The sequence below is a fragment of the Notothenia rossii genome (genome assembly GCF_949606895.1).
Source record: "Notothenia rossii genome assembly, chromosome: 7".
NCBI lineage: Eukaryota > Metazoa > Chordata > Actinopteri > Perciformes > Nototheniidae > Notothenia > Notothenia rossii.
In genome coordinates, this window is record NC_136905.1 from 66,437,742 (window position 1) to 66,462,515 (window position 24,774).

Genomic DNA, 24,774 nt, shown 5'->3' on the forward strand with positions numbered 1-24,774 from the left:
GGACTTATTTTGCAGAATACAATTTATGAAATCCTGAATGTTGGTATTTTTCTTTGAACAAATTGACACCAAAAGCTTACATTTGTCATTAACATGTGTAATTGGATGAATACAAAGCAGTTAGTGCAAACTGGTTGTGCTGTCAAACAGCTTTACATCTTTGCATGAATCACTCTTCTATGTTTCCATTGTTTTTGATGGACGTAAGTTTACCGTAGCTACCACTTGTGAGCTGTGCTAGTTCATCCTACTGTTTTTTGGATACAGTGCTTCATCTGCTCATCCATTGGATGCATCAGAGAGTAAAGCTATGAACCCTATTGAAAATCACAAATGGAAATTGTCTGAAGTTAAAATCAGGTCTTTATAAAGACATGACTGCTTTTTCTGGTACATTTTGGATATCTCACTTTCTTTACGGTGCCACAGGGTGCCATTTCTGAACGTACTCAAAGCTTTTTTGCAAAAGAACGAATAAATCTGAAATTGCTGTCTGTAAAGTGTGCATTGTTGTACTTGTAAACCCAGTTTAACGCTTATTGCAGCATAAACTGTGAATATTCTGCATCCCTGGATTGTTCAATTCACACAAATTGTGTCTTATTGCAAAGCTCATGTTTACTCACAATGCAATCACTTTAAAGAATTGCACATTCATTAAGTCCAGACCCGAATAATAGATCAATTAATAGAGACAATGATTATACTGATAACTCAACTGTCACACTGGTTAGTCACATAGATCACCTTTGCAAACTTGCGACAATCAGTCCTAACCTAATGAGCTGAGACGTGCATACATTTCTGATACTGATCCTCGATTACAAATTGTAAGCTGATGGTGGTTTCAACAATTACTGCATTGCTGGATTCACAGAGGAAATGGTATGTCCTTGTGATGAAGAATGTGGGAAGAAAAGAAGAAAGTATCCGGATGAGAAGTCTGAGGGGGTTCCACCTCTTTCCACAGTAGATTCATGAACTAACAACATTAGCTGGACTATAATAGGGAGGGTTAGAGGTGTGGCCATCTGGAGCTGTGCTTATGATCAATTCTTCATACCTATAAATGTTTGCTTACACTGCTTTCTCAGTAAACTCTAATATCTTTCCTTTTTTTAGGAAACAGTGTTTGAAATGTGGTAAATCTTGCCACCATTTTGGACATCAATCTGTCAAACTGGACCTGATTTTTTCAATAGGGTTCATACTATACCTATGACTGATGGGATATGGTTAGAAAGCTTTGCTCATCTTTGCCTCTTTTCATTGCACAAAGTACACATTTATTTACCTCAACTGAAACAGACGAGCATGCAAGGATTGTTCCTACCTCATTTATGAAAAAATAATTTGTATTCTCTGTGATGTGTTCTGGGAGCTTGGAGTTTTAGCTTTGTGCATTGAAAAGATGCACAGAATGCATGCTACAATTAGAGGTTGAGAAGGCAGTGTAACCATTAACCAAAATGAGTCAAAACGGGAATACTTTCCTAGTGTTACACTGGGTTTGAAATGTTAAACGATATTACAGATTAATAAAAAATGATGTGTATACAAATTCCTCAATACACGTCTACAGCATACAGATGGGTGAATTGGGGCATAATCATAAGATTAGCACTTTCTGCTATTATCTTGTTTTGACTCATGGCATTCAGTGCATGATTTGATGTTACTGCTTTGTGGCAATAAAAAGCACATTCTCTCCAGCTGCTCACACCTGTGGCCATATTACAGATACGTATTTATATTTGTCTTCCAGACAGAAATTATGTTCAGGAAGACTCTTGTTTGCCCGACCAGGCCAGTGTACATGAGGATTTGGCAGAAGCGGCCCCTTTGGATCATGATGATCTAGGCTGCCCCATCAGAAGAGAAAGACTTTACAAAGAAGATAACATGGGGGCAGGAACCAAACCTGTGTCGGGACCACCTGTTTCTCCAAGCCTCTTCAGATCCCACAGATCTAGTGCCCCAGAACGGCCATCACCAAAAGCAATCCAGGCCAGTATCAAAGAGTCTGCTTCTCTGGCTGCAGCTATCAGCATGCAGTGGAAAGAAGAGGTCTCGGCCATGCGTAGAGAGCTAGCTGATCTGAGAAGGGACCTCTGTGTAGAGCTTCGTGCTTTCAACAGTAACTTCAACACTTTCACACAGCATTACAACACATGGTCTCCGCAAGGTGGTAACATGGCTGCTGGGGCAGGTTTAGGAGGAAGGGTTGGAACAGGGACAGGACCCAGGGCGGGGGCAGGGGTAGGAGCAGATATAGGCCCCGGGACAGGAGCAGGGGTGGGGGTGGGGGTGGAGGTAGGGGCAGATATAGGCCCCGGGACAGGAGCAGGAGTAGGTGCTGGGGCAGGGAAGGGCTCAGGGGCAGGAGGAGTTGGAACCTCTGCAGCACATGCGGGCACTGGGGCAGCTAAAGAGAAGAAACCACAGATATCTAAAGTGTCTGTGGGGACACAGGCCAGAAGCAAGGTCCTTGTCCGGCAAAGCACTGCAGATGCAGCTGTCAATTGTCCAGAGGAGAAGGAAGAGAAGAAAGGGGCCCGTCGTCTGCCAAAACAGCTCTCTATGGACCCAAGCATTCTGGCCTGTCCACAGTCAATGTATGTGGAGAGTGCCATACCACTTTTTTTGGATCCAATACTTTCAGGCTCTGTTAGAGCAGCCGAACCAAATGTATTTGAGTTGACTGCTCTGCCCTCTCTAGCCAATCTTGAAACGGAGTTACCAGCCCATACAGTTGTGACTTCATCTGATGTGGTCATTTTTGAGCCAGTCACCACTCATGGTACAGTGCCAATTCCTCCAGAAGCAGATCTTGAGAGCCCTCAGGATTCAGTGATAGCAGATCACAAAATTCTAGTTACTCCGCAGCTGATAAACTTAGGCCCAGCCAAGGAGTCCCGTTCAGATACTTCTAAACCTAATGACACCAAATGCCCAGATTCAATACTTATTGAATGGGATCAAATACAGCTGCCATATCCAGTTCCTGTAGTAACTGTTTCTCCACCTGAAGAACGTGGTTATGACAGCATGTCAGATTCAGAGTCTCCCGGTCCTTTCTCTGGTGAAAAGCCAGATCTGGTGTATCAAGACTCTGCTGCTGTGTCTTTGCCATATTCAGGATCAGATGATCCAGATCCTCCAGACCCAACAGAATTAGAATCACAACCTTCAGATATACCCATGGTGTTCCCATCTGATCCCATTGGTCAAGACCCATTATTGGTCTGTGATGCACCCACACTTGATCTCGAGACTGTTACAGAATTACATTTAGCAACTGACATTATGTATCCATCCATTGTGGTGTCAGAGTACCCCGACACAGATTCTCCTGCAAGTCCAACTGACAGTGACACAAATCCAGATCCCATTATCACCTTTCCAGATTATATTTCTGACCCTCCCCCCGAGCAACTGACATCGGTCTCAACCTTTGCCTCCACTTCAGTAGATACTCTACCCGACACTGATCCAGAGTCTCAAGACTCAGATTGGCCACCCCTTCCTGGACCCCTTGATACCACCCCTATATTTCATGCCGATCTGGTACACTTTGACTTAGTAATGCTGACTTCCCTAGATCAAGATGATCTTGACTCAGTGTTCATGGATCCTGAACCAGAGCCTTTTAACCTGAGTGGTGACTATCTATATGATACAGAGGATTTAGATCCTATCTACCAATCAGATTGTCCAGGTTCACCGCTACCCACTGTTGACCCTGCAGTGGATCCTACATCATCTACAGAATCTATCTGTTTGGATCCAGCAATGGAGTATCGCCTAGCTCTCATGCCTCGGCATGATCCCCCAGAAGTACATGGATTCCTACTACCACAGGTCACTTTCACAATATCCCCTCCTAGTTCAGTGTCTCATGATTCATCGCTGGAAATGGACTTTGGACCCTCAAGTCCAACCCCAGATGATCTTCCATCAGATACAGATCCAGCACTGCCAGACCTTGAAGACCTACCCTCAGTGGACCTGACACACAGTGAGCCAGATGATATGATTGCTGAAACAATGGACTGTGTGGCTATATCCCATGAGTGTGGGGAACTTGTGGAGGAAGAAACCCCAGATACTACAGAGAGTTCCTCAAGGGAGGAGGCCTTTCTGTGGTGCAGGTGGCAGAGGAGGGGACAAAGAAGAGAATCAATGCACAGGAGTGCCAGCGTGGAACTCTGGAGCAGGAGATACGACTACAACAGTGCGGAAATTACATATGTGTCCCTCACTCTGTGAGCTCATACCTCATTCTCAGCAGACAAAATGTAGCCCAATGTATATTCATAGCTCACAGTTTGTTCCTGCTAGTTCACTGTAGAGCAACGTGCAGATTGAAATGTCATGTGAGCAATGGCATTCAAAGCAAGGACTTCTTCAAATCTGCAGTATTATTTCAGCAACAGACTGCATTGGTAGCTTAAAAAAAATGTTTCATGGATCGCACCATACTGCAAGACAATGATGAACCCGTTGTGGTGTTTACTGAACAACATTGCTTCACAAACATTTATCAAAAGCAGTATGAACTTTGCTGAAGCCGTTGTCACCACTGATGTGAATTATCTTCCAGAACAGTACTGCCTTTTTAATCATTGAATACACTACTAAATGTTTAATCATTTTATTAAATCAAAGACATTTGACACATCTATTTTAAGAGACTCTATCGGAGCTCTGTTATAGACTACGGAAAAGATGGCTACATTAATGCAAGGTCCTGACAATCCTTACTGTGATGATGGAATATTTTCTTTACTTGACCTATTTCGAGCTCTCTGTTTATTGTCACTCTAGATTGGAGTGAAGTGAATCTTCGCAGTTATCATATAACTATAAGGACAAACTGTTTACTATGTGAGCTGTTGGATGGACTCTGCGGGTATAGAGATACAAAAAAGTGATGCTGTGAAATGATGTTTGCACAACCCTAGAGTTAGCGTGAATTCTACGGAGCCCCCAATGGCTAATGGAGGAAAACATTTGAGGAGTGAATTACCTCGACATATTTCTCGCCCCAGAAATGTTTTGTGTTCTCTTGCAAAAAATGCTATTCCACCATACTTATTGGCCATGTCTGCTGCTTCCTGTTCCCTATGACCAACAAGGTTGATACATTTAAAGGGAAAGTTAGCTCAAATCACATGACCGTATAGAGTAACAATAATGCGTTCCTCATATTACATTACATGTTATGCTGACTGCAGTGGGACTCGAACTTGCTACCCCCTGAGTCGAAGTCCAGCACACTAGCCACTGAGCCACAGCCTCCCTTATATATTAGAACTGTGATTAAGAAATTCATTTATCCCAATGCCCAGAGTAAAACTCAATCAGCTGATCATAGGGACTTTTACTGGGAGCAGCTTCGGGAAAAAATACATATGGATCAGAAGGAATGTAAGAACATTTTTTTTGTGAGGGAACACAAAAGTATTGCGAGAGAATGCAAATTGTGAGGTTACGCAAAAGTAGTCCTCTAAGAAACATTTCACCATGACCATAAGGGGGCTCTAAGAAGGCTGTACTGTTAATAGAAAATAGAAAGATACTTAAAATATTTGTATTTCATGCTAAAAAATGATTACAAACCAGTAAAGTTATTGTATGTAGCCTTTCTTCACATAACCTCATGTTACATGCACATACACTTGGTACCAAACACACGCCATATACATATACACACATCTTTCATGGAGGATCATTAAAAGGACACATTTGTTTTAAAAATACACAACAAATAAAATGTGTCTGATAATCTGACAAACAGGCCTTGCTAAGAGATGATATTGTACTTTGTACTGTAAGACGTCATCTCAATTCTCAGGAATCAAAGACTGAGAATGTTATGTTGGGACATAAGTGTAATGACATGTTAAACTGTGTTGCTTCCTGGAATGGGTGTACAACATGTGGCCGTTTTTTTGACACGTGTTACACTGAATGATGAATATAATGGTGCATGACAGATGGCCTCAATATTTTGTGCATTTCATATACAGTACAGTGCCTCATTGTAATTATTTGGTTCTACTCATTGTTTTGTTTGAATATTCAGTGAAAGGAAAGGAGCTTACATACCAGAGAATACGGACAATTCTGTTACAGTACCAGCAACGAACAGCTGAAAAGTCAGAGAAATTGCAAGATACATCTGTGTTATCTGTCTAATTAATGGGCTTTATATGAAATCGCCCTCTGAAGTCTGTGCTCTAATAAAGTGCGCTGGAACAGAAAGAGTCTCTCAGCCGAACATCAGTGAGCTGCAAGACGAAAGGATTTTCCCGTGTGTTGTTTTGAATTCAATATGTGCAGAGCAAAGTTTGTTAAATTGACTGAATCTGAAAGGTTTTTAAAGGGATGGACAGTTAATTAGGTTGAATTGTTGTATTCATTTTGTCAATTTCAGCAGCATCAAACGCACCACCTTTTCCTCAATGGATCCCATCCATATTTAACTTTTAAATGGCAAAATTGTAGCACATAATTAACCCTGTGTTGCAGTGATATAATATGTATTAATCCAAATATTAACGGGTTCTGGATTCAGTCATGCAGTGAAATATATTGGCATATAATTACCATCTTTTTTTCTTTATTGATGTTAGATTTTGCAGAGAGAATTACACAGGCTGGCTGGACTTGTGTTTATTATAAAAAAATATATACTGTTATTTGATTAAAAAGCCTTTTTAAGTAAGCCTACAGTATAATCTAAATGGCATGCAGGAAAAATTATCTGTTTTACTGCAGTTTGCATATATGTTTGGATTGTTTTATGTATTCATGTACTTTAATTTATTGTCAACGTGGTATAGCTTGTGGAGAGTGTAACAGGGATGTGACCCTTTGCAGTATCATGCACTAACGACAAGGTTAAGAAATACTTTATCAGGATCATAATCTTTCCATTTCTTAAGCACTGTGAAAAAAGGTTGAAAAGATGAGCAATTGTTTCAATAGCAAGCTTTTTTAACAGATTTCTTTTCCTGATAAAATGAATAAAATCAGAAAACAGAGGGATTAAGTTGTTGAGATTGGGTGGAATATTTACAATTACACATTTAATAGCTGTCATTTTGAAGATTAAATCAATAAAAAAACGAATGAAACATTCTTACTCAATATAAATCACAAACGTCTTAATGTTACATATTGTTATCTAGGAAGATATCAGTCATATTTAATTGAACTTGAACAGTTTCTTTATTTTCAAGCAAAAGTCTCCACCTAGACAGGACTACATGTATCACTGTAACAAAGGAAGTACACTAGACCTCGAAGGGGGTCAGCTTTCATTTGATTAAAAGGGGTCGTTGCAGTGATTTTCTCATTTCTGTATTTGATAATCTTGTAAGAGTGTAGCAGTTTCAGGTTCATGGTAAACCCATGTTCGGGGCAGGATCCTGAAGCCAACGCAGGTGATGTTTGTTGACCTATGCACACCAACCTAAATTACAGGCCTTGACACTGGTATACAAAAAACGTCAGAGATGTTTAATCTCAGTTAATAATCAAAGATAAAAAGGTAGTAATTGAATGATTACTGATAACTTAATGTCACCCTTTCCAAAATGGCCTAGGCAGAGTGTCTTAGTTTCTTCCTTGTTATTGATTTGCTATACATCTTACTGCGCAGTTACTCTCTGGATCCCCTTTGTGTGTAGTCATGTGTAATGTGGATAGATTGTACTTTATGTTTGGGAACTTTTCTGAATATCCACAACACTCCCTTGTTTTCAGGGATCCAGTTCTGCCTCCCCTCCACCTGCAGCATTGATCGGATCCCCCAACGAACCCCAGGTAATCCTGCTAACGGGGCATCAGTGCTCAGTGTCAATGTGAGGAATTGAAACAAAACAGTGGCAAGTGGCTGTTAAGCACATGTATAAATAGTGTTACTCGTCTGCAATTAGTCAGACATTTCATAAACTACAAGCTTAAAAAAGAGTTAGGAGCTAAGGAGCTTTACAATAAAAAATGAGTAATTTACACTCCAATATATCTGTTCCTAAGGCACTGGAGGATGCCATTGCTCCTCTACACCTGCACTAGGCCTCAATACTCTAAACCAGGGGTGTCCAAACTACGGCCCGGTTGCCAAATGTGGCCCGCGGACTATTTTAAATCGGTCCTCAGCAAATTCAAAAAGTATAATGGAATATGGCCCACACATGAAACTTGTGCTTGTCTTTTATTGTACTTCTTAAATATAAATGTAAAAATATATTACACAATAGTATTCATGTGTTAATAAGACCACTTTTCAAATAAATGCAGTCAGAAATGTTTTCTAACATATCTTAGTTGATGAGAAAAAGCCCAATGACTTATTTACATAACAAGCTTGAAATACACCCTTCCTATTTCTCCTTATTATAATCAATCTGAGGCTTCTGTTTTAAGAGATGAGCTGCCAACACTCACAAGCATCATTTACCTGAAAAAAGTTTGGACGCCCCTGCTCTAAACCCTCTCCATACTTTGTTTGGAGCCTTTTTTGCCATAGCTCGGCAGAGTGTAACTTTCCGATACATCTCTCTATCCCAAAATGTGCGTTGTTGCATGAGCACACAAACACCCTTGGTTTTCCTTGTGCATTCTAGTCGAGAGGAAGCTGATTTGTTTTCATGCTGGGTGAGGTTAAGTCCACAGTGACATGCATCTAACTGGTGACAAGCAAATGGGTCAGCAGGAGGGGACTCCATGAACAGCAGGAAAATAAACATCTGGCGTTACAGGCGGACAAAAGAACGTCCTTGAATCTAAGTATCAAAGAAACTTGCCATGAAATGAGTATTTCTTTCTACAATAGTGTGTTGTTTGTTTGTTTTCTCAGTGATTCATCATTGAGTGAGTTGGATTAATCACTCAGATTTCTCTTATCTTTTGTTTGCTATTATTATATTCATTCTTTATTGTATCTGTCTGCAACACTCAGGGCCCATAATGGAGTTAACCAATCCATCTTCCTCTCCCTCCCTCGCTCCAGATCATTTACATATCCTTAAAAGCCTGCTGCAAAACAAACTGCTGCATTTCCTTTACAGTGATAAATCCAATTGGGAAGAAAGACTCTTAACGACGTGTCACTCAGCAAAATAACCCCAACCCCACTCCACCCCCAAGTCCCCCATGTTAGCATACAAACCAGGCCTGATAGATGGAGAGCTCCTAACAGAGATGGAGTGGTTGAATCACTTTGTTTGTGTCTCACGTTAATCAGACTCACTGGCACAGTGGTGGTTGTTTGTACTTGTGTGTGCGTGCGTGCGTGCGTGCGTGCGTGCATGCGTGCGTTCGTTTGAGAGAGAGCGATTAAATTGAGTATTCACAATGAACACATTTACCTGCCTCTAAAGATGCTGTTATATTTAAAACACTTCTATGCACTCACTGTACATAATGTTCCCTTAAACCAAAAGAAAAAAATGTTGCTTTCATGGAGATACTTTAAGGGCCTATTGGCCATTCAAACTGTTTAATACTGTTATAACTATCTAATATTTTCTTTAGCAAGAATAGGTAGTTTGCCAATGTCTCCAAAAAAATGCATTTAAGACTATTGGATGGTACAAGCAACAGGTGTACGCTGTGAGACACTCACATTAACGTGGTTATTGTGTTTCAGGCTGTGAATTCAAAAACCACCTGATTAGGTTTATAGAAAAAAGGTTTGTGTTAAAAGGTCTGTCCACCAAAAAAAGAAACCAGATCGTGAATGTTTCAATTTCTAATTCACCCCAATTGAGTTTGCTGAATGTATAAATGTTACATTTAGTTTTGTCGTATTCTAAATATGAATGTTGTGTTTGTTTGAAGAACATAATCAGATTTGTTTTTTTCTTTGTCCCTAATCTGACCATCGTTTAATAAGATATCATTTTTGCTGTCTGAATAAATCTACGTGCATTTTTCCTCCAGTCATGTGCAGTCGGCCTTGCAGTGGCATGCACCGTTCAGATAAAAGCTGAATTAAAATGTGAAAACAAGATAAGGTAATGAATAAGAACATTATCTGTTTGCAAAAATATGAAATTAATGAAATTGCTGTGAGTAATACCACAGATAACCTTGGGCTTTGTGGCCCTGTGGTTTCCTTGTTTAATATTAATCGTGGTTGAACATGGTGTACGCCACAATGTTACAATTGACCGTCTATTACAATTGATGATCTTCATTTGTTAACACCCCTCATGGTTATACAGTAATGAAGGCTTTCAGTTGACACGCTGGCAAACACTGTCTGTGTTCACTTCAGATCTAAATGCTGAGTAATACTGCGCTGCCTAGATGCGAGCAAGAATTATGACTCCCCTTTGCACGACCGACTGGCTAATAATGGCTCTATTTTGGTCCTCCTGCTGAATCATGCCCCCTGCATGGGTCATCTCTTTCCTCCTTTGAACCCTCCTCGCTCCCTGATTTATCGTCGCTCTCTATTACGCATACACACAAACCCTCTCTCCCTCCCACAGATTTCTCCGTGCCCCATCCTCCTTGTTCTACTCTAATGCATCTCTTCATCAACCAGAAGTACATTTTGTGAATGGACAGCAGCATGAGTCATTAAGCCCCCGGAGCGGAACACTCATAGACCAGACGTCTCTAGCTATTTAAAAAACAAAAACAAAACATGGTTAAAAAAGAGGCCAAAAGGTGTTGCGAGTGTGAATTGAAGCCTAGGGTTTTATTATTATTATACAAGGTGCTGTTTCTAAAAAGCGTTGAAAACAAGCTACAACGTAATTAGGCTGAAATGCTATCAATTTTACACCGGAACATTTGGGAGCCTACGTGTGGGGCGCAACTCATTACACCCCAAAATAGATCACCTTTGGGTCTCATAAGGACATTCTTAATTGCTTTGTGTGATGTAAGCATTTGTTAGACAGAAAAAGAAACACTGAGTTCAACACGGTTTACCTCTTTCTCAAGGAAAACGATAACCCATAACTTAACCTGCAGCATGACTAACTGTTCTTCCTGTACAGCTCTTTATTTCTGCTGTTCTTAGCTTCAAGTTATCTGGCAGACTCGCAGCTTTGATCAAAACACACTCAACGAGGCTTGTGCTTCCGATTGTTCAGCTTGTAACCACACTGAGTAAGCTTTTCTCTAAAAGCCTTAAAAAGAAGACACGTCAAAGCTTTAGGCGTTCATGACCCATTCCTCAAGTCCATCTCTCCATGGATTAAGTCCAGATTCTCATTTACACTTGAAAGAAAGTAATCCCCTTTCTCTCTGACATGAAATTGACAGAATAAGAAGATGAAAGTTGTCAAGCTTCCTTAAAGACTTTCAAACAGGAACCTCCACACAAGTTCTCTGGTTCTTTTCCGTTGTTCATGTCTGAGTGTCTCATGTCACAGAGGCTTTAATGTTCTCTGATATCCACTTATTCTACAAGAATACAGTATATCAGAGATTTTTAAACTGTGCCCACATGTTCAACCTTTCCCTCACTTTAAGTTGAAACATCTGAAACAGAGTACTGACTCAGCTTGGATCAATAAGCTGATCAGCAGATTTCCATACATTTTCCATATTTAGCAACAAGCTACTTTTTATCAAGCTGTGAAACAAATGGTGTTGCTGCCTAATGTGCCATCATAATCACTGTAATATATTAGCCTACACATATACTAATGATGTCGTTAAGTAATAAAAGTAAGTTAATTAAGCAATAAAATGAATTGCTAATAACATTGGAGAGTACTTTATCAGCTTGTTGTCATATGACAAATGGGTAGAATATTAGGTGCCTGGATGATGTTTCTGCCATATACTGATATTAAGATGTTGTGTTGAAAGGAATCTCTACGATCAATCAGGAGGTTGTATGGCAGATGTTTGAAAGACAAGTCTGATAATAAAATAACGTTTTATTTTACTAAGAAATCCCATGAAAAGAAAGTAGAGTCTTTGTATCCAAAGTCTGATACAACACAAATCTCCATGCCGTGAAGCTCTATTGATGTCCAAAGACTTTTAAAGAAATGATATAATACTTGAAAAAAATCACCAGCGGGCCAAATTGGGTACCATGTGGTGCAGCTTTTGGAGCCACATACACCATTGTGCTTTCAAAAATTCTAACTAAAGATTTAAATGTGTATTACTCAACTGCTGAACATATTCCCAATTCAATTCACTATATATTCCTGATTGAGTACAGTGACCTAAAAAAGATTGCCCTGCAGTTTAAGGAAATTATTCAACCTTTTTTTGTAATTACTTTCTTTGAGAGATGTTATGTTGGTGACACACAAAGTAGGAAAAAGCACAAGTGTCAAGAGACAGAATAATGCATTGGAGGTTTTGGTATTTATTAATTGTAGTTTGATATAATGAATAGAATATCAGCAGCATCAGTCTGTCAGGCTTATGACTAACAGGAGGCGTTGGGGTGTGCGGTAGTTTCAATATGATTTGAAGCTTTATAACTCAGTATTTATAATAAATACAAATACCAGAGATTATATTTATGATTAATACTAAACTCCTCTGAATGACTGGGAATTTTCTTCACTTTTTCATTTTTACAGGATATACTCAAGTTTTCAGGAGATATATTAATATTTTTACAGGCTGGATTTTATATTCCTAAAACTTGATGACTAAAATAATAGGTAAATGTATGCACTATAATGCACTTATACAAACGTATAAAATTAAATAAAGCGCCAAATATATTCTTTAAAGGTCACCTATTATGCAAAATCCACTTTTTCATGTCTTTTATAAATAAACATGTGTCCCCTCTGTGTAAAGAGATTATTTTTGTCCTGATCCATTTATATAAAAACCTGTCTGAAATGAGCTGATCGGATTTTGTCCACTTTATGATGTCATGTCATAACGATTTTTTGGCTTGTGTAACCGTTAGCCACCAAGTTAACACCAGCCACCTTTTCACCTAAATCTCCTCCTAGAGCACCATTGTGTTCTTATTAGGGATGCCCCGAATATTCGGCCACCGAAAAAAATCGGCCGAAAATGGTTAAAAAGGCCCTTTCGGCCGAAAGGGTTTTAGCACCGAAAAAATAAAATATCACCGAATGTCAGAGAACAGGGTTACGTTGATCATACTCCGCATATTTATCCGGGTGTTTTGATTTCAAGTGGTGGAGTAATCCCGAAGTGGTGAAAGTCTTTCCAGTTACACCCCCTCGAGAAATGTCAGCTGAACACGTTTTACAAATCGCAATCCGCGCCTCTCTCTCTGATATTTTTAAATATCTCCAAGCGGCAGACATGTTGGCTGTGAGCCAGCCGCGAGCATGGTCGCGCGCCGTGCTTGTCGCCGCGTTTTGATTACGTCATCACAACAACACGTTAGGTTACCAAACTTATAGGTGCATTTGTTGTTGTTGAAGGCCTGGCTGTTACAGTCTTTATTTACACTATTTTGATGTAGGCCTACTGGCCTAGATGTTTATGCAGTTTTAAAGCACCTTGGCTTTGTTCTGAATGCACTTTGTTGTAGTTATCCTACAGAGAAAAGAAAATGCACTTGACTTAGAATTAATGTACTGTGTGCATTCAAAAGTGCTGAATAAATGTTTTATGGACCCATAATAGTGATTATTATTTAAGTTAAGTTTTGCCATAATCATGTCTTTTTCCATAATCAGGTAACTGAACAACATTGGTAAAAAATGTATACATTATATTTATATATTTATATATATATATTTCTATATATATATATTTCTATATATATATATTTCTATTCATCATTTTCGGCCTTTCGGTATTCGGTTTTCGGCCAACTGTTTCCTATTTTCGGTATCGGTTTCGGCCAAGAATTTCCCATTCGGTGCACCCCTAGTTCTTTTAAACCAAATATCTCTCAGAGGGGCGTGGGGAGTGGCTCCTTATTTTCATCTAAAGTAACAGACAGAGAATCAGCACTTTTCAAACAGGGCTGAAACAGAGGGGATTATGGGATGCTGCAATGATCTGTTTGGTATTTTGAGCCAAACACTACAGAGACATGTTTTGTATATATTTGAGACCTGTAATATCCATCCATCCATCCATCTTCTCCCGCTTATCCGTGGTCGGGTCGCGGAGGTAGCAGTTCCAGCAGAGAGGCCCAAACTTTCTTTTCCCTGTCCACATCAACCAGCTCTGACTGGGGGATCCCAAGGCGCTCCCAGGCCAGAGAAGAGATATAATCCCTCCACCTGGTTCTAGGTCTACCCCTTGGTCTCTTCCCAGCTGGACGTGCCTGGAACACCTCCCTAGGGAGGCGCCCAGGTGCCATCCTAACTAGGTGCCCGAACCACCTCAACTGGCTCCTTTCGACGCGAAGGAGGAGCGGTTCAACTCCGAGTCCCTCCCGGATGACCGAACTTCTCACCTTATCCCTAAGGGAGACACCAGCCACCCTGCGGAGAAAACCCATCTCGGCCGCTTGTACCCGCGATCTCGTTCTTTCGGTCATGACCCATCCTTCATGACCATAGGTGAGGGTAGGAACGAAAATGGCGCGGTAGACAGAGAGCTTTGCCTTCTGGCTCAGCTCCCTTTTCGTCACAACGGTGCGGTAAAGAGACTGCAGTACCGCTCCCGCTGCTCCGATTCTCCGACCCATCTCACGCTCCATTGTTCCCTCACTCGAGAACAAGACCCCGAGATACTTGAACTCCTTCACTTGGGGTAAGGACTCATTCCCTACTTGGAGTGGACAGTCCATCGGTTTCCTGCTGAGAACCATGGCCTCAGATTTGGAGGTGCTGATCCTCATCCCAGCCGCTTCACACTCGGTTGCGAACCGATCCAGTGAGTGCTGAAGGTCGCAGACCGATGAAGCCATCAGAACCACATCATCTGCAAAAAGCAGTGGTGCAATCCTTAGTCCACCTGTAATATATTGATGAAAAACAGTATAATAGGGGACCTTTAAAATTGACTTTTTGATTAATTGTGTCTTTCCACCTTTTCCAGCCATCACCTACACATCCAACTACAAGAAGACCCCTCCTCCACCGGTCCCGCCCCGCACCACCTCCAAGCCCCTCATCTCCATCACGGCCCAGAGCAGCACCGAGTCCACCCAGGACGCCTACCACGAGGGGAGGCACCCTCACGGCGGCATGTGGGCCCTTGACGGCCTCTGCCTGGGGCTCAACCCGGGCAGGGGCCTCTACAACTCCACCGACAGCCTGGACAGCGCCAAGGCTGTGACCATCGCCATGGAGGCGGCCGGAGTCATGTCTGGAAAACGACACCCGTCCACAGACAGCCACAGCTCGGTACTCACCTGCGACAAGGCCATCCTGGTTTCCAGGGCTGAAGAGTACCTGAAGACCCCCAGGTCTTCTATAGGAATACAGGTTAGTACGTCTCTTTAGGTGTACTTTATGAGAAGATCCAATATCAGAGGTGGGAAGTAATGGAGTACAAATACTTCGTTACTGTACTTAAGTACTCCACTACTTATTTTGCTGACGACTTCTTACATGTTTAACACAAAGACCTGTACTTTCTACTTCTTACATTTTCAAAACAGGTTTGTTACTTTAGTTTTAATCTGCGTTTGGTCGCGTGATCATTATTATTTAGAGCCTATTGATTTCATCCATAATTTCCTGGTCTTCTCTAAACAAGAGGGACCAATGAAAACGTTGTCATTTTGCCGTTGTTCAGCATCGAAACATTCATTAGCTAACAATGACATTATTGTTCTATTAATATAAAGGGAGGTCAGTTAGTTTTTAAAACAGCTGGTAGTTATGGGTACTTTTTACTTGACTACATTTTGAAGCCCATACTTCTTTACTTTTACTAGAGTAAAGAAGTTTAGTCAGGACTTCGACTTTTACCAGAGTATTTTTAAACACGAGTATCTGTACTTCTACTTGAGTAAAGGATGTGTGTACTTTAGCCATCTCTGTCCAATATAGCATCCAATACAACTCCATCCTGTGCATGATTGCATAATGCTAAAGATCACTCACACACACACACATCCGACTCTGAAACAGTGTTCCTTTTTCAGCAGCTAAAAATAGCAATAGTGAGTCATCCTACTGCAATCCGTCAATTAAGATTCTACTCATGCTAGAGCAGGTTTTAGTGAATGGAAGTTCACTCCACGGTTCATTCACTCACTCTCCGTTTACTGTACCTGTTTCTCTTTCTCGCCACACTCAAGTTTCTTCTGCCTTTCTCTTTTTTTCCTCTCTATTTTTCTCTTTGTCTCCGTCCACCTCGCACTCTGTGTGATCTTATCTTGGCTTTGTCTGCCACATTCTCTGATACTACTTGGGGTTCTGGTGTTGTTGATCTCCAGGTGCTTTCTAAAGGTTACAAAACAATGAGTGAGGAATCTGTGGAACTCACACCATCACCTCTCGGACATTCAGAGGGTTTTATCAAAGCTCAAAGTTGTTGTGAATTTGAGAATTTGAAAACCATTGGTCGGTATCTACAATTGCTCTGTCTGTAGGGAGTAGTCGTGTTTCTTCTCTGTATTTCTTGTTGCTCCATATATTTTAGTTCTCGCCCAATTAACAGTCTTCTTACTTAAATTCATCTCTCCCCCGAATTCTCAGTATTTTACACTATTTAATCAAACTCTGGGGCAACTTTAATCCTTTCAAATATTTAAAGAAAAGAGAGCAGACTACTTCATTAATATCATTTTCTGAAGGTACTTGAATGTCGTTGCACGGTTTCCACAAATAAATCAAGCACCCTTTAAAAGGTTATTACTGGGGACTCAGGTAACATTAAGAAAGTCCTTTGGCTGGCAATAGAGCTAATACCCAAATTACACAGAATCGCATTGACTGTCAGATGTTGCCTTCACAGTCAGCCAGCGGATACATAATCCATTTAAAGTCAATTAATCCTGCTTCACCCTCTGCGTTGTATCACATCCAAACTTAGATAATACCTAGCAGCAGGTTTTGCCCAGGATCACGTTTAACTGTGTAGATGGGAGCAATTAAAAATAGCCTCTAACACATAAGTACTAGCCGCTTATTAATATGATGTATAGTCATTTTTCCTAATTAGAAACCTTCACAGCAGATTTGTAGACTTTAACTTGCTTTTAGTGACCAGAAAGTTAGCCAAGTATCACCTTAGATATCTGTGTTTTATTATTTTAAAGGGCCCATGTGTTAGTGATAGTTCCATCTGTTATCTAGCATTACACCCCAAATTCTATAAAATATTTGTTTCTAAGTACAAATACAATTTGTGACAAACATTTATTTAAAACCCAAATACATTTGTTTAATATAAGCCCTTTGTGTCTTATAAACAGTAGGCTAAAATGCTGATATCTCACAACAGAGCATGTATCTGAGTCATTATCAATTATCGCCAACACATGGTGAATGCCTTGTTTACATTTGAATGTGGAATATGAATGCAGTTTTTGCAGATACCGTGTTATATCAATTCCGCGCCTTATGTATGCATGTGATTCACTCACTCAAATGCAAAACACTAATTCATTGCACGCTCATTCATTTTCTCATGTTTCCCACTTTCTCACTCACTCATTCTCTCACTATCAGATACAGTTCCTACTGACAGTAAGATTCAAAGAGCAGTAAATCAGGGAGACAGGAAGCAGCAGGTAGACGGCACAGGCAAAAGAAACAACATGCAACAAGTGTTCATTTTACAAGTCACAAAAGGAGGTGAGCTTATGTGGAGACGACTGAATGAAATGGTGTTTGGGAGGTCGGCAGGGAAGGCTAGCTAATACGGGATCTGCAACACTATAAAGTCTGTGCTGTAAAAAAGATATGCAGGTGAGATGGGTCAAGTGGTCTGGGAACTGGAAAAGGGCGCTTAGAGAGCTGAGCAGGAGGCCAGCTGCAGATCAGGGAGGTCTGGGTGGGAAGGTGGTGAGGGGGTACAGCCGACTGGGGTCCTGTGGTGCTGGGCAGCGACATGTTGACACACAGTGAGGACTCTGAGATCATGACTTATCAACCAGCAATAGTCAAAACATATGTGGTGTATTTTTGGGTAGGAGAAATCCCGGAATTATTCTCAATATATTTAGTTTTGACAATTGTAGACCCTCGTGTTGGAAAATAAAACCATTCTTCATTATTCCTCAATTTTTTTGTTTAACTTCAGATTTAGTTATTTGAATAAGAATTTGGTTGGTTGAGTTTTTAAGCATTTGGAGGCATTTCTTTGAAATAACTTCTCCATTTAAAATATTTTTAAAAATAATGATAATTAACTTTATAAATAACAAAAAGTGTGCAATAATGAAGCATGTTTGAGTGTTTCTTTGTGTCCAGGTGGGTGTGGGCTGCTTTATAAAACTACTATATAGTTACCTCCCATTTTAAAATTATATATTGCTGGTTTGGAAGGGATGACAATAATGTGTTGCACCAGACAAATGTTAGGTCAAATATAGATTTTTCTGTATCACAGAAAGGTTCAGCTGCATGGACATCAGCCTGCTTCACCCACTACTGGAAGTATAATTAACCTGAATTAGTCTGCCTCTTATTGATTTGCCATTTCCTTTTAACACCACTATCTTAGAGGCCACCGTATCTGTGATCTTTGACCTTGTGCCCATGGTGCTGTCGGACTTCCCGTACTTTATTGCTGGCCTCAGTGCACTTTTGCTTCAGCTGAGACACATGTTTGTGTTCTGGAGAAGTAATTGATGTATTTACAAAAACTGTTTAAATAGGAGCCATAATGAGGTTGCATAATGAGGGGAATCAAAGCTTTTAACCTTTCCCATTTGCTGGGAAATGTCACCAGGTGGTGTTTGTGTGTTCCGTATGAAAGGCACGGTCGCTCTGTTCAAGTTTTTGCTGATTCTGACAGTTTCCACACCTGTGCTGATGCTGTGGCTGTGGTTACTAATGCAGTGTGTATGTGAACACCAGCATATCTCTTTGTAGGTAGACCAAAACATCTTCATGGCAGCTAAGCCTATGGGACATAAATCTCACCGCCTCCTGGATGTTTTGTCCTCCTTTAGACCTCATCCATCACCAACACGAAAATCATTCTCTTTTCATGAGGTGGACTTTGCTCTGTTTCTTTCAAAGAGTAATGGAGGTCACCTCAGCATGCAGCTCCACACTCATTTCCTCCCCACTAACAGCCTGACAGATTACAAAATACCTCTTCAAATATGTTACTCCCCAGCTTCAGTAATGACCGCACTAAAGTTAGGGTTGACGCTTCTTCACAACAGATGGACGCCATACTTTGAACGAGCACGTTTGAATCACTTTCATGCTCATTACGTTACATTAAAATGTATGAATGCCAGATGTTTCTAATGGTCTCATATGGAACTTTTTATTGACTGCTCATGCAATCATCCTGAAAACAGAAATGCAGGGGTTTATATATTTTTTCAAGCATCTCTGTACTTAAGCTCAAAGGTATTAAAATGTGCTAATCAGCAAGAAAACATGAAGTATATCTTCAGCTGATGGGATTTGTTGGAAAGTATTTGATCCTGAACCAAGGTATTTTGCAGTAATCATACATCTATCTCAATATCCAACCACTCTGTCCCATCCTCTTTTTGATTTGCAGGCCATTTCTGATACAGAGGGTAAAAAGGCTCGGCGGACATTTAAAAAGGAAATACTGAAATGACAAAAAAAGACAAAGAAAGACTTAAGTCCGCAAAAGAAAGGGAAATATTGTGACAGTAAGCCAGCAGGAAATTGTGAACGCTAGACAATGAGAGAACTGAAAGCAAAGAAATGAAAGCGAAAAGAGACGAGCAATTGGAGAAACAAAGGAAAAAGTGACAGATGGAAACGCATAGCAACAATGTTGAGGAATGACAGGGCTTCCATACAAACAGTAAAACATGAGGCTCCAGAGACTAGAGAGTGGTGCAGAGGGCGATAAAGAGGCTCTGGATCAGGACCGCAGCCATGCAGGATCAGGAAGGATCACCATCAGTCGTTCTACCTGTCCAGCCCATAATATCCACTTATGTTGCCCTATCTATCTCTGTGTTGTCAAGTAGCTTGGAAACTTCATAATTCATATTATCTGCCTTAAGTATTGAGCATTTTTGGGGGCGTTCCAGGTATTTGTTTATCATTTGAAATAGCAAGCAAACAGTTAGCTATCTACACATGCAACAGACATGGATCAACTTTAGCATTTATTCAAGTCATGTTTCAGGCCACTAGAGTAATATTTCCTCTCCTTTGAGCTTTTCCTTTGCCTTAACTAACACATATCTAGCTCTTCAGCGGGTTAATGCTTGCACTGTGTTCACAAGCTAGTTGCTAACATTGTCCTCTGTGTTTAGTGCTGGGCAGCTAGCGTACCGCGGCTGTATCAAAGCTTTATAACTGAGAGCACTGCCCATCAACAGAAAGGAAGCTGATTGAATTGTTGTAAGTAAACCAAAGCAGTAAAGTTAATTGGCTGTGAAACCAAAGCAATATGCAATAAGGACGCTAAATATCATCATAAGCTGAGGGTAAATCAAGAGTCCGCTTATAAATCTTTGTAGGTTCATTATTGCAGCTGTGTTATTTGACCCATTGTTTATATAATTAAATACTGATGAGTGCAGCTTTAACATAGCAGTGTCCTGTCTCCTTTTTCCTGCAAGTACTGTATTCTGTATATTTGATGTGTAAAATCATACGACCTTAACTTGTAACATCATGCATGTGAAGCCCTCAGGTTATCACTTTCAACCAGCTTTCAACACAGCACAATAATATAATAGTTCTACAAATGTCAGTCAACTGTGAACAATTAGGACTTAAAGTGGACCTATCATGCTATATTTGAATAATATATTGTAGGGCCATACCTATATAAAACATTTATGTGAAGTTTTTTTTTTTTAAATATCAAACAGATAATGCATTTTAGCCATGCCTCATTTCGCTCTATTTGCTCTATTCCAGCACTGTTTTTGCAAGGGCTGATTTTGTAACTACAGCACCACTTACAGGCCTGGCATATGTACTACAGCGTCTCCAGCGCTTTCGAGCGGTCTCGTGTGAATGGACACGTTCGTGGCCCAACCCCCCATTCCCCTGATAGGTGGAGAGTTGCCCATATATATCAGTTCCTTGTTTCTGATGTCAGAGATATTTCAAACCTGTATCAGATCCGTTGCAGCCCAGTTTTTAGAGAGAGGGTTGTGTTTTCTGACACTTGGTGAGTTCCCTGACACACCGGGGACACATATTCATGTATAAAAGACGTACAAAAGTACATTTTGCATGATAGGTCTCCTTTAAATGATATTTTTGAGACATTATACTGTATAGTGTGCAATATAACACCTATCAGTTCCTCTTTTATCTCGTTTTTTTGTATTCACTTCTGTAGAAACCTCAAATCCTCTGCAGGAAACCTCTTAGCCTTTGCTGCCTCCATAAATCATACAGTGTTTACTTTCTGACAGGCCGTGTACAGTTCAGGTGCTCCATCCAGTCCCACACCAATAAGCCCAGAAGCACTGGGGAATGGAAGCTCACGTAATGAGAAGCACTGTTGGTTTGTATCATTTCTTCACATTAGGTGGAAGCAGCCACGGACTCTGAATCTGAAAGCAAAGGTTTGCGGGAGTACCACTCCGTTGGGATCCAGGTGGAGGACAATAAGAAAGGGTGAGATAATGGTTCTGGGACTTGAAGCTCATCAGAGGAACTCAATGTTTGCTCTCAGCCATTATTTGCCAATTTGGCCGGTGTGTAAATGTCTGTGTGCATACATCTTCGTCTTTCTACCTCAGACAGGGCAGGTTCAAGCGCTCCAACAGTGTGACTGCAGGTGTGCAGGCCGACATGGAGCTGGAGGGCTTCCCCACCATGGAGGACAAGGGTCTGCAGTTCGGTGGGGGCTTCCAGCGACACTCGGAGCCCAGCACGCCCAGCCAGTGCGGGGCGGTACGGACTGTACGTACCCAGGGGCTCTTCAGCTACCGCGAAGATTACCGTACCCCCGCTGAACCCGCCAGCCCCAGGGAGACCACCAGCGAGGCCCCCTGGCAGCTGGAGCCCCCCTCCCCGAGGGAGAGCGCGGCTTCACCGGGCGAGTCTGGCAGGGCGCTCCCCTCCCTGAGGAGGGACGGGAGCTGGTTCATGCAGCTGCTGCACACAGAGACCAAGAGGATCGAGGGCTGGTGTAAGGAGATGGAGGCCGAGGCTGAGGAGAACGACCTGACGGAGGAGAGTGAGTGTTACCTGAATGCTTCACATATGTCAGATTTAGGGCTTCTCTTGTGAGGGATGATGGAAAGATGGATTCTTTTGTTTGTGTGTTTAAGTCCTAGGTAAAATCCGAAGTGCGGTGGGAAGCGCTCAGCTGCTCATGTCTCAGAAATTCCAGCAGTTCTACTGGCTGTGTCAGCAAAACCTGGTAAGAAACCCATCAAAGAGAGACTGTGTGTGTGTTCTAAGATTTATTTGAATTTGAATTTATTTTCTTTCTACATCTGTGTTGTTCTTCATGCTAGAAGTTTTAAGACTCTTAAGTTATAGCAGATTAATTTGTGTTTTGTTATTGTTTTAAAAAAAAACGAAATACAACAGTAGTAACTTTACAGACGCAACAAACATTGATTAATATATTTGTAAAAATAAGTTGAATATTAACATCTTAGTGTGACTTATGTGTGTAAGGGAAGAGAAAAATATGAATAATAATGATGTATAATATTTATAGAAACATATGTATATTAATAAAATAAGAAACAAATACATTCAGATTTTTATCAAGATATATAATAATATATAATAATACAAATGAAAAGTTGGAAATATGCTTAAAGGGATTAAATGTGGGAGAAAGGAACCAGCTGCCACTTTCATTATCAAACCACTTATTTTTCATGATACAATCTATGAACCACTTCCCAGTCGTAGTAGAAAAGTCAGATTTAGTTATTTTCATGGCCACACATAAAAACTTCATTTTTTAGCATTAATATCACATGTAGGTCAAATCTAGTTTTCTACTCCATTTGTCAGCTCCGGATCAGAATTGAAATAATGAGACTCCATTAGCCGTTTTTCTCTATTTGCAAACATCAGAAAACATGAAATCTGAATTTTAAGTGAGTACAAAAAATGTGTCTGACACCGCTGAAGAGTGAACAAAGCATAACAGTCCACAAACAGTGTGAAATTAACTTGTATAATTAGAAACAGTTCTACACTCCTTCCTCTGTATTTGTTCTCAGACTTTCAGTGTGCTCTAATACTCGCTGAACATCATTGATTCTGGAAAGCTACAACACTGAGAATCAATAGCCATTTAGCACATGTGACCTGAATATTACGTATGGACAGGTGTGTTTTTGAAAGCAGCTACAAAGTTGGTGCGGAGTTGTGAAAGATAGTGTTGCTTGTTTTGCAATGTGCAGCAGAAATGGCTCATTCAGGGGAGGGGGAACTGCTCAGGGATTTGATGCAGTGAACCGGCCTTTTAGACTCAGCTAGGTGCTTTGTCCCACTGAACTTGAGACACTCAAGGCAAAACATTGTGTTTCGATTGGTCGACTTCTAGGGTCTAAGCTTTTTTGCCTTACATTTTTAGGAGTTTATTTGACTAACTTTGTCTATTTGCTGTATGTGTCCAGATATATAAGTCCCCAAGCATGATATCTATTTGTTGCACATCACTTTTCGGGGCGATAAATAGTTGTAATGTAAGTGAACAACTGGGGAAGTTTTAGGGTGATATCTATCAGTACTGTTTTTTAACCCTAGTCCCCTGTAGTGTCTTACAAAATGTATGAAATTATACAATACATAGCTTGAAAGGTTTTTTTTTTTAAACCAACATACTCAGCGTCAGATATCTCCACTTCAGTAGCTCCTATATGCACACATCAAAGTGTAATTAATAGAGCGTTTTCCTTGAACTCTTATGCAAAAATTACATAAAAGTAGAATCTGGCTTTTTCCAATGTTCAGATTTATGTTTTCTGAAATGTATGCAATTAGCACATAGCTAAACACAACATTTCAGAAAACTTGTATTGCAAAAGATAGTTGTGTTAATGTGGGGAAATTACACGATTGTATATATTCAGGAACAAATGTTTACCCCATTCACACACAGTGAAAGATGCAGCATTTCTCCACACGACAAATGCACATACAGTATTAACTTCATACTATGGCTTTGTCTGTTAAATAAGTGCCCACAAAGCTTAAAGAGAGGTCTAATTTCTCTAAACCTGGATACACTTTTATTAAGCTTGATTGAAAAATGCTCTAAACGCGAGACAAACAGTGTGCGTCTCCAGGATTAAACACACACACCGTCACAGCCAGGGCTTAAAACTCACCGACTCCTCCTGAACCTGCCAGCTGTGTATATCTGAACACTTCTGAGACAGTTTGCAGACCATCATAGGGTCAGGGGTCAGAATAAAGCTGATGAGGTGCTGAGGCTCTCCCTCGGTAATTACAGATAACAGAAATGCATTCTTCTCCCAGCTTACCTTACATGATGGACACTCTGATATTTCAAATCTGGAGTACTTTTGATTAGGTATTTGCTGAAGAAAGGAGAATTATACTAATCCCATAATGCGTAAGCAGTATCAAAGTAAAACTGTGGCTCTCTATGGGAACATTTAGCAACTTTAGAGGATTTGAATCAGGCCTTATGAGAAAGTAAAATGAGGTTACTGTATACTTTAATATCACTGACACAGTGTAATATGCATATGCATCCTTTTGCTAAGATGATCTGATTTAATGGTTTATTAAGGGATAAAGATGA

At 40.5% G+C, this 24,774-nt stretch overlaps 1 protein-coding gene across 5 annotated transcripts in view; it reads left to right on the forward strand.

Annotated features, from left to right (window-relative positions):
* Nucleotides 1-24,774, forward strand: part of dlgap2a (discs, large homolog-associated protein 2a) — a 197,307-nt gene that overhangs the window by 168,634 nt on the left and 3,899 nt on the right. For all 5 annotated transcript variants that reach the window (XM_079693769.1, XM_079693770.1, XM_079693772.1 and 2 more), the window contains 5 exons: nucleotides 7,774-7,833; nucleotides 14,986-15,374; nucleotides 21,559-21,647; nucleotides 21,773-22,212; nucleotides 22,307-22,398. In XM_079693769.1, coding sequence (XP_079549895.1) covers nucleotides 7,774-7,833; nucleotides 14,986-15,374; nucleotides 21,559-21,647; nucleotides 21,773-22,212; nucleotides 22,307-22,398 — 1,070 coding nt within the window. The remainder of the gene's footprint in view (nucleotides 1-7,773; nucleotides 7,834-14,985; nucleotides 15,375-21,558; nucleotides 21,648-21,772; nucleotides 22,213-22,306; nucleotides 22,399-24,774) is intronic.